Below are 10,457 nucleotides of genomic sequence, written 5' to 3' on the forward strand. Positions count from 1 at the left end.
TAGATAAACAAGAAAGGAATGCTAAAGTCGAGCAGGCTCAACTCTTAAATACCCTGTACCACCCCACAAAAAAGTAATTAAATTAATTAATTAATTAAATTTAATTAATTAACTAAATTAATTTAATTAATTAACTAAATTAAATATAAAATATTCCATGCATGCATACATACATTTACATTTACATCAGAATCGTGCCTTATGCGTGTTTGTGTACTTGTACATATGTATGTATGTGTGCATTGGGCCTGGTTATATGGCTATAACTTCTTTCCGATCATTCTATCATAATGAGACTTAGTATACGGTTATATAATAACTAACCTAATGTGACTACCAAATTTGAGTTGAAAATTCCAAGAATTACGGGAGTTATAGAAAATCGTTAATAGGGGGGGAGTGGGGGGGTGGATCAGAAAAAATGAACAAACTCGTCCTTTCTCGGTCTCAGGAGAATCTGTATACCAAGTTTGGTTATTCTAGCTCTTATACTTTCGGAGATCCTTGCGTTCATACAGACAGACAGACGGACAGACAGACAGACAGACAGACGGACAGACGGTCAGACAGACAGACGGACAGACGGACATGGCTATATCGACTCGGCTTGTCATGCTGATCAAGAATATATATACTTTGTGGGGTCTACCAAGCCTCCTTCTGTGTGTTCCATGTGCACTCGCACAAAACTAATATACCCTTGTACCCTTTGGGTACAGGGTATAAAAATAAAGTAAGCAAACAAATACAAATACAACAAATACAAAGAGTAAACGTCAGATAAATGCAGGTAAGATAAATACGCGTAGGATACAAAATACAATAAACAAGATAGAACGCTACAGTCGAGTAAGCCCGACAGTAAAATAGCCTGTACTCTCCACAAAAAGGAAAAATTAAAAAAAAAAATTCGTAAAAATTAAATTATTAATAAAAATTAATGAATTAATTAATTAAAATAATTAATTAAATTAAATTAGAATACATGTTTATGTTCAGTTTAAACAGCATACATTTACATCACGTACCTATGCGTGTTTATATGCGTGTATGTATGCAGCACAAAGTTGAACAAAAGCAGCAACAACAACAACAGCTGCGGGCAGCGCTGCCGACAGAGCTGCAGGCAGCCCATGAGCAGCGATTTTACTTATGGCTATAACTATGACCTATCATGATGAAATTTGGCACACGGACACATTAGTACTAACTGGATGTACCTACCAAAATTGATTTCAAAATTCCGAGAATTACGGAAGTTATAAGAAACAAGAAAGGAATGCTAAAGTCGAGCAGGCTCAACTCTTAAATACCCTGTACCACCCCACAAAAAAGTAATTAAATTAATTAATTAATTTAATTTAATTAATTAACTAAATTAATTTAATTAATTAACTAAATTAAATATAAAATATTCCATGCATGCATACATACATTTACATTTACATCAGAATCGTGCCTTATGCGTGTTTGTGTACTTGAACATATGTATGTATGTGTGCATTGGGCCTGGTTATATGGCTATAACTTTCTTTTCGATCATTCTATCATAATGAAACTTGGTATACAGATATATATTTACTAACCTAATATGACTACCAAATTTTAGTTCAAAATTCCAAGAATTACGGGAGTTATAGAAAATCGGTAATAGGGGGGGAGTGGGGGGGTGGATCAGAAAAAATGAACAAACTTGTCCTTTCTCGGTCTCAGGAGAATCTGTTTACCAAGTTTGGTTATTCTAGCTCTTATACTTTCGGAGATCCTTGCGTTCATACAGACAGACAGACAGACGGACAGACGGTCAGACGGACAGACGGACAGACGGACATGGCTATATCGACTCGGCTTGTCATGCTGATCAAGAATATATATACTTTGTGGGGTCTACCAAGCCTCCTTCTGTGTGTTCCATGTGCACTCGCACAAAACTAATATACCCTTGTACCCTTTGGGTACAGGGTATAAAAATACGAATTGCGGGGGAGTGGGGTGTATCAGAAAAAATAAACAAACTCGTTCTGCCTAGGGCTTATAGGAACCTTGATACCAATTTTGGTTCTCCTAGCTCTTGTACTTACTGAGATCCTTGCACTCATACAGACAGGCGGACAGACGGTCAGACGGACATGGCTATATCGACTCGTCTTCTCATCCTGATCAAGAATATATATACTTTGTGGGGTCTGCCACGCCTCCTTCTGTGTGTTACATACATGCGCACAAAACTAGTATAGCCTTTCACCCTTTGGGTACAGGCTAAAAAAATATATCAAAAATAAACGTCAACCAAAATCGTCAGAAAAATATTCGTCAGATAAAATCATGCATGGCAAAAAAAATTACTATAAGCAAACGAGAGATAAATACACTTCAGAAAACACCGATTAATTAGCTACACGTCGAATACAAGTGAGATATTTACAAAAACGTCAGGTAAATACTCGTCAGCTAAATACAAGTCAGCTAAATATACGTGAGGTAAATCCACGTCAGGTAAATACGCGTCAGCTGAATACAAGGCAGATGTCTACCAGTGAAGCCCACAACCACTGACAGTGATTTACGAACACAATCACAGTTATTGGCTGGTAATTTACCATCACTACGATTGCGATTTTCTTTCTACAACCCTATCTCACATGCATGGCATGCAGAATTCCTACAATTTCGTTCAGACATCTATCTATCCTAATGAGCAACTGCAGCGCTTGTCTGAACAAAAAAGCTTGTCGCCAAATATGATTTTTCCTTTCTTCTTTTTTTTGGCAAAATACCAATTGAAGTTAATTACGTGGAACAGTTACAGTAGCAGTTGGAAAAATCATTTCATTTCATTTGAGGCCAAAATGGTGGTAGCTGATTTCAATATGGAAAATCAATTCAACCGGATGCATAGCGCCGCCAACCGCCGTCTGACTGAACATTTGCTGACCATTGGTCGTTTCTAGTTGCCAGGATGTCAATTGTTCCGCGCACACATATTTGGCTATAGGCTGTGTGCTGATTGGAATTGAACGCCAACATCGTCAACTTTTGCTTATGGCTGCAAAATGTTATTTATATATGTATGTATAGTACATATCTTGTTGTTGTTGTTGTTGGTCCTTTTCCTTGTTATTTGCGCAAAGTCTAAGGCAAATGGACAGTCAGGGCAGCAAAGAAACCTTGCCATAATTATTGTTATGTTAATCGAAATAAGTTTGGGGGGTTAGAGATATAGACATAAGATGGCAAGGATAGAGGCATAGAGCAGTCACTTCTTCTTCATATTCTTGTGTTGTTGTTGTTATTATTTTTGGGGTTGCTGTTGGAATCAGAAGAACCCATAAAGTCGCCACGGCTGTTGTCAATGTATTTGACCATTGATTTTTACGTTATGGCTCTGCGTTTGCGTTTCGACTTTGCATAAAAATTGTCGATGAATTGCCGATGAGTTGCCTCAGCACACAAGTATTGAGCATTTGTTTGAGTTGTAAGTGAAATATATGTAAGGCCACATTTTCGCTTAGATTGTTTGAGTTTTGGCTAAGACTGCCTGTAAATTTCTGCCGCATTAATACCACTTATGGCCATCTTCAAATTAGTTCGCTCGCATTGCATACTTTGTGGCGCAGCTGGTGGGAAATGCCTCGAAAGATGGGATTTACAAAATTTGGGAGTGACAACATAACAAATTGCTAGACAAAAGTTAAGTATATTTCTTTAATTATTTTCAAAACTGAATGCTTTTTAGAACATTATTTAATAAACGTTTCCGTATTATCATAAATTGTTGTTATTATTTCTAGTCAGTTTTCTTATTTCAATAAAAAAAATATTTGAACATCATTTAGCATTTTATATCATAGACATGGTATGACAAAGTCCATTTTAGTTAAATGGAAAAAAACCCAGTCTGGCACGACTTTAACATTTTATCAATTATAATTTAAGGAGAAACTGAAAATTTCCACAAATTGTTGGCGAGGGGTTAAAAATACTATCTGTTTTTTTCAAGTGTCAACTAATTGTCATTCCAATTTTCCTTTGTGCATTAAGCCATTTAAGTTTACTTTCGCGCGATATTTGTAAGTGTAACTAATTCCTGGCCACAGGACACCAATATGGGCGTCAACTGAAATCCTTTTTTAACAATTCACCACAGTGTGAACTGCAAGTGACGCTTTACGGCTCTTATCGAAGCCGTTGACGGCAACGCCCACTGATAGGTGTGACACATTGTGTGATTGATGAAATGAATGAAGCGCGTGCAACACCAACCGAAACAGCAAAAGCAGCATCCTGCGAAACAGCCATCAATGTGCCGCGCCTCTGGCAACAACGACCGCCAACTAATTTCCACATTTTTCACATTTACGAAGACAAATTGAGGTGCGAACTTAGGTCGAGGCAATAAAACTGCCGAGTATCAAAACAACAAAATCTTTGCAACACTCGGCCATAAAAAAGGCGGCAAGATGTTGGGGACGAAAGGGGTTCAAATTTGACACGGACGCTTCAAAATGTCTTGCCAGTGTGTGTGATGTTGGCAGGCATGCCAATTGTTTTTCGATTTCGGCGCTTAAAAATGCGAAAATCCGTGAGTTGCCGCTACTGGAGAAAGAGGTGGATGAGACCCACTATAAAAGTCAATATCTACAACAATAAATTGCGAACACACATCCTCGATACAGATTTACAAACGTGGCGAATCGCAACTGCTTCGTTTCTCCCTTTACTTCCTTTCTCTATTTTGTTTTCCATTTTTTTTCTATGTTTCCATTTCATTTCGTTTTATTTGAGTCGTCCATAAACGGAACAGAACGCAAGGCTCGTCCGGCCCACTGGGCGCGGCTTTTCAATAAAACTCAACACCAGCCACAGACATTCCCAGCACCCTCTATCCTGGACGAGCCCCCCACCTCCTAAAAGTACCCCGTACCGTAATTTCTATTAGCATAATGTCGCCGTGCACGCTTCAGCTGATCTGATTCGTATACCGACTACCGAACAACCAACAACCAATACCCAAACCCAAACTCTAGTTTCGATTTGTTGCGATTTTCTTTATGGCATTTGATTTAGATTTTATTGTTGTTGGTATATTTGTTGTTGTTGTTGTGGCCAGTGTAAAAGTTAAGCAGTTGCTCGTAAAAGCTAAAATTACGTTTTAAAAAGTTTTTGTTTTATTTGTTTATTTTAAAGCTTGTTCAAAATTTTCATTGCTAATTTATGCGCATAGCAGATTGAATGGCCAGCCAAGCAACATAAATAAAAAAGTAAAGTGATATTACTGCCTACCTCTTTACCAAGTATATAGTATACTAACTATATATGTATGTATGTATCTTTTGTATAATGACCACAATTCTTGTGGGAAAATTGTGACAGCAGAGGCGATTGTTAATTGCGTTCCGACTGACTGATTGACCTTGTGATTCAATTTTTTAATTGAATTGCCTTTCATTCTCAAGGCCAGCCGAGCACAGCAGCAACGACCTTGAATCATGTGCGAAAAGTGTTAAAACTCATTATGAATGAAAGGCGCTTTGGCATTTGTAACATTTCCCCAATAACGCGAAAACACAAAGCACTATGAGTGTTATATGCAAAAGAAAATTCGACGCGCCATTCAATCAAACAAATTAAATATTATAAATATATTTATGAGTACAGTGAATAGCTCTTGCAGAAGAAAGGAATAATGTTAAGAGGAATTCTGCACTCTAGAAATATGTATTATTAAAAGTTTTAACGGGTTTCTTTCTTTAAATTTTTTTGGTAAATGAGTAGGCAATTCAAAATTATATCCGATACACTGACTTCTAATTAATCTTTTCAAGTTTATAAATATCCGCTTTATTACATTTAAGTTAAGTATGAGACTCAGATTATTAAAAAACAACACTTTAAGGCTTAAGAATAAATGCGATTTTATTTCGATAACATTGGTTTTCTCCACAAGATTGTGAAACATTTCAAATTGTTTCGAATTTTGAAATAAAATAAAAAAAAAGCACAGATCTCTTATTTTTATGAAACATTCAATTAAATGACTAATGGTGGCAAAGCGGATATACCGAGTTTAAAAGGATGTTATTAATGAAGTGAAGAAGAAACAGATATAATTTTATGAGTTTACTTTTGCCACTAAGTTTTAAGCCCCGTTATGAGATGTTTATCTTGATTAATATTTTGTCGAGGTAAGCAACTTAGTGGCAGCTCTCCAAACTTTTGATATCAATTTCTGCCAACACATAAACAACACCTATATCTTAGTGGATATTCAAAATATTGTTTAGAAAATAATATGGGAGAATATAGATTTTTACAAAATTTCTTGCAATGGACAACATAAAAAATGCATTAAATTTTTTATATATTTCTGTTTTTATAAATAAACGAGAAATTTGAATAATGAGAAATTCCGGTATGATCAACCTATTTGAAAGAGTGTTTCAAAACTTTCGATTAACACATCGACCATTTCAATGCAGATAATCAAAAGCTTTAAACTTGCAGTAATATGGTGAAGTGTATTGACAGTATATGGACTTAATAATAGATAAGTAATGCTAGGTCCGCAATTACGATATTTATGCAAACAAACCCATCTACTTCTTGGACCGACAGTCAGTCAAGTGTGTTTATAGAGATACACTAATTAAATAACATTTTAATAATGAAGTACCATATTTATAAGCAGCTTTGTGCTTTGGTCAGATAGGCAATAAATGTAAAATTGGACGAATTTATTTGTTTTAATTATAGTTTGATAAAACATTGGAAGGAAGACAGAAATAAACAACGCATTAGCAAATTTTTTATATAGTATTTATTTATATAGTATTTAAAGTAAGTTTGTTCAATTTATCAAACAACTGCCGTAAATCGCGTACTGGAACGATCCCTTTAAACCGAGAACAGTGAACAGTGAAAATGCAACAAAAAAGAGAATATATAAAATGTATTCAGAAAGAACTCTGCACCCAAAAATAGCTTGAAAGAAAGAACATCTGTTTCTTATAAGAGCAGTTGAAAATTGTGAAATTGAAATTGAATTTTTCCCTCCGCAGCACCAGCAGCTGTTTGGACAGACAATTTAATGCAGAGTCAAATCATCTGACGGAGTACCCCGACCACAATCCGCCCAGATCTAAATAAAGTGGCCCATCAAGGTCAAAGCTCTTTATTCTCAATGTACTCGGTGCTTGGCGAAGAAATCACGTACAGCACAGTGATCGCACACATCGATTTTATCATTGACCACATGATAGATCAAGGACAAAAGGATGAATGGCAAGCGTTCGCAATGTCCAAAGGCACGCCAATACATGCGGGCCTCGCATCTCTTGCGCCTCGCCCCGCCTCTAGGATAGTCGCTGCGAAGATTTTTGACGTACCATTGACAAAAGTTCTCGAAAGGTGTGCGTCGTGGTTCCTCGCTGGTCAGTATCAGCCAGTGGTACCTCAATTTCTGAGCGGGCGTCAACTCCTCCCAGCTCGGTGTATCCTGACAGCTGCTTAGGCAAGCCTCATACCGCTTCTTGGCACACGCATCAATATCCTTTAATTTTGACTCATCTTTCTCTTTCTTGCAACAGGACTTCTCCTGACAGCTGAATAGGCCCGTGAGCACTTCCTTTACAGTACCCAACATGGACGCTTTTTGTGGCTTGCAACTTGCTGCTGCATGACATGGCTGCTTCATTTGCTTGCCTGCCTTTAAAGGACATTGAATCCTACGCTTTGGCTTACATTTTTTAGCACAAGGCGTCTTGAAGGTCTTCTTAGGCACACAATTTGTGTTTTGAGCACAGTTGTCGCATTCTTCCTCGTCTTCATTCTCCTCCTCCTCCTCCTCGTCCTCTCCCTCTTCCTCCTCATCTTCATCGCCTTCATCTTCCTCGCCTTCTTGGTCTTCCTCGTCCTCTTCGGCCTTGCAACACTCGTCTCTCTTCTTTTCCTCTTTTTTACAGCAGCTGGGACAGGCATTCCGAGTCGCATGATGTTCCTCGTATATGCGATCAAAAAGACTTTCATCCTCCTCCCTAGTAGTCGGTTCTTTGTCCTCGCAGTTTCCCACTTTTTCCAAAATCGTATTCATTAGACTACCCTGTAAGTCGGACTCACGTATGCACCTGGGCTCATTGATCGCCTCGGCATCATAGGTGACTACACGGCCCGGGTAACTGTGTCGTATCGTATAACTAGGATGATCAATAATATGCACATTCGCTGAATTGTAAGAATTGCCTTTAGTGCCTTCGTAGAGCTTTGCGAAGGGCGCGTACAGATCATAACTTAGGATTTTGCAAACGTATTCCATTATCGGCACCAAAAATTTCTTAACTACTCGTATGGAGAATTTTGTAATTATTATATTGCTGAGCCGCAATGTTTTCTGAATTTGAATTTTGTCAATGAACAGTGGAAACAAGGCTAACTGCCACAATTTACAACCCCAAACACAGTATGTTTTGACTTGGCAACATAATTTAGTGTTCATGAAAATATATGGCCTTACATTATAAATGCGAAAAACACAAATAATAAAAAATATTTGTTGTCTATCCCCTATTCATATACATACTCGTACATATGTACTGGTTTGTACCTCCCTGTGGCAGCTCTCTTTATTAAAAATGCTGCGAAGGAAAATGGCAAAACAAACATTTGGATTTGTACATTTATTTCGGTTTTTCATATTTCCAACCGACAATTTGCCCGCCCATATGTACGTCGTCGCACAGTGGTGCAGAATCGTTACTGATCGATTGAAAGTTAATTTCACTTTCAAAGCAATACTTGTAATCATAAATAATCATTTATTTACTGAAACATATTTAGTTTTCTATGCTAAGCTTAGATTTCAGATTTTATTTTTTCAAAATCATTTTTTGTATTTATAATAATATTTCGAAGTTTTGACTTTATGGGAAACATAAAGCCAACGTATTCGTTCCTCAAATCTCGCTTTTTAGCGTTACTGAAAAAATAGTATTCTGTTTAAATTAATTAATTGAAAGTTTATAAATTAAACCATAAAAATTTAGTTTTTGTTGTATATTAAAAACCCCTTCTGAAGACTTAAAATTGACAAAATAAATACCAATCATGCTAAATAATCTTAAAACAATACTTATCATTTAATATACAATTAGCATTTCTTGAAAATAAAAGTATGGTAAGTACAATAAGTATTACTTTTTATTTAAACAGACAGATCTTCAACATTATATACCGAAAATAAAAATAAAAGCCCTAAAATTGGATTGTTACAAAACCATTATTTAAACTATTTTGCAGAAACATTTCATTATACTTCAAATAAAATACTTTCTTTTGGGGCAATTGATTTTGTTCTACTGTTCTCCATCGCTGTATTTATGTTTCATTTCATTTTTTTGCTTATTATCTCGCATCCATATAAACATACGCCAACAACCGCCGCCATATTCATTCGTCCGATTAAGCAGTTTTCATGGTCATCATTAAATATTGTTCATATAGTCGAGCAGAGCACTGTTCACTTCATACTTACTCGTATGATGCTGCCTGCCTGACTGCCTGGCATATTGGTAAATGCAAATAAAATAAGTGGCCTAAATAAAAATGCTGGCCATATTTTTGTTGGCTTTTATGAATAATGGAGCCGTCGCAGTTACAATCGAAATCTTTCTCTTTTAGTCTCATCCGCAGCGATGAAAATCGTGGCAATTATTGAAATTAATTTCATTTATTACATCATGAAAATATTTGAACGTAGACCAAAGCAATTACGCCGTATGGAGACCCACTTGCTCGTATACTCGTACCCCCAATCCAAACATTTCGTGTCATTCTGTGGCTCGTTTGGCATGCCAGTACATACATAAGTTCATGTGATTGTATATTTGGTAATTTGAAGTTAATAACCTAGAAATATTGTATGCTCGTTCGATTTGCACATGTTCGGCAAATTCGGCAAATTTTCAGACTCGGGCAACTGCGGGTTTTAGCAGCCATTTAGGCGTTATGTTGTCCAATGGCGAAAGAAGTGCCTTGGTCCACCTATAAAATCTGCTTTTAATTGCTCTTAATGCCAGTCAGCAAACATATTTCGGTTCATTCCCAATATTTACGAATTTACGAAAGTACCGAGTTAATTATTTCGACGTATGCATAGACAATTGCTTGTTAGGAGATACATACATACTTTATATTTGAAAGGGCAAAGCTGCGAGAGCAGTGTTAGAAAACGTTTAATTAAGAAAGAAAATAGATAGGGTGTCGAAAATACGTCCCCTTTATTTTTTTCACTTTTTTTTTCAATTAATTGCAGAACAAGTTTTGTATGGTTAAAATATTTATTTTAATACGATTTGATATGAGACATTTTGAAATATTTGACATACATTTTTAGAAACAACAATTTCTTGTTCAGTAGTTCGTGTAACGAAGACATCGACATGGTTATAAAATATTAATAAGAG

The 10,457-nt window shown here is 36.4% G+C and overlaps 1 protein-coding gene across 1 annotated transcript; it reads right to left on the reverse strand.

The window, feature by feature from the left end:
- Window positions 1-7,155: 7,155 nt before the first annotated feature.
- LOC115621388 lies at window positions 7,156-8,356 on the reverse strand. The gene has a single exon (XM_030515022.1). The coding sequence runs from the start codon at window positions 8,309-8,311 to the stop codon at window positions 7,178-7,180; it is 1,134 nt and encodes a 377-aa protein (XP_030370882.1). The 5' UTR covers window positions 8,312-8,356; the 3' UTR covers window positions 7,156-7,177.
- Window positions 8,357-10,457: the final 2,101 nt, after the last annotated feature.

This window comes from Scaptodrosophila lebanonensis, unplaced genomic scaffold, assembly GCF_003285725.1.
Source record: "Scaptodrosophila lebanonensis strain 11010-0011.00,11010-0021.00 unplaced genomic scaffold, SlebRS2 tig00000024-arrow-pilon, whole genome shotgun sequence".
Taxonomy (NCBI): domain Eukaryota; kingdom Metazoa; phylum Arthropoda; class Insecta; order Diptera; family Drosophilidae; genus Scaptodrosophila; species Scaptodrosophila lebanonensis.

Bases quoted from the DNA above. Each gene is read 5' to 3' on its own strand.
- LOC115621388 (XM_030515022.1), bottom strand. From the start codon at position 8,311: ATGGAATACGTTTGCAAAATCCTAAGTTATGATCTGTACGCGCCCTTC.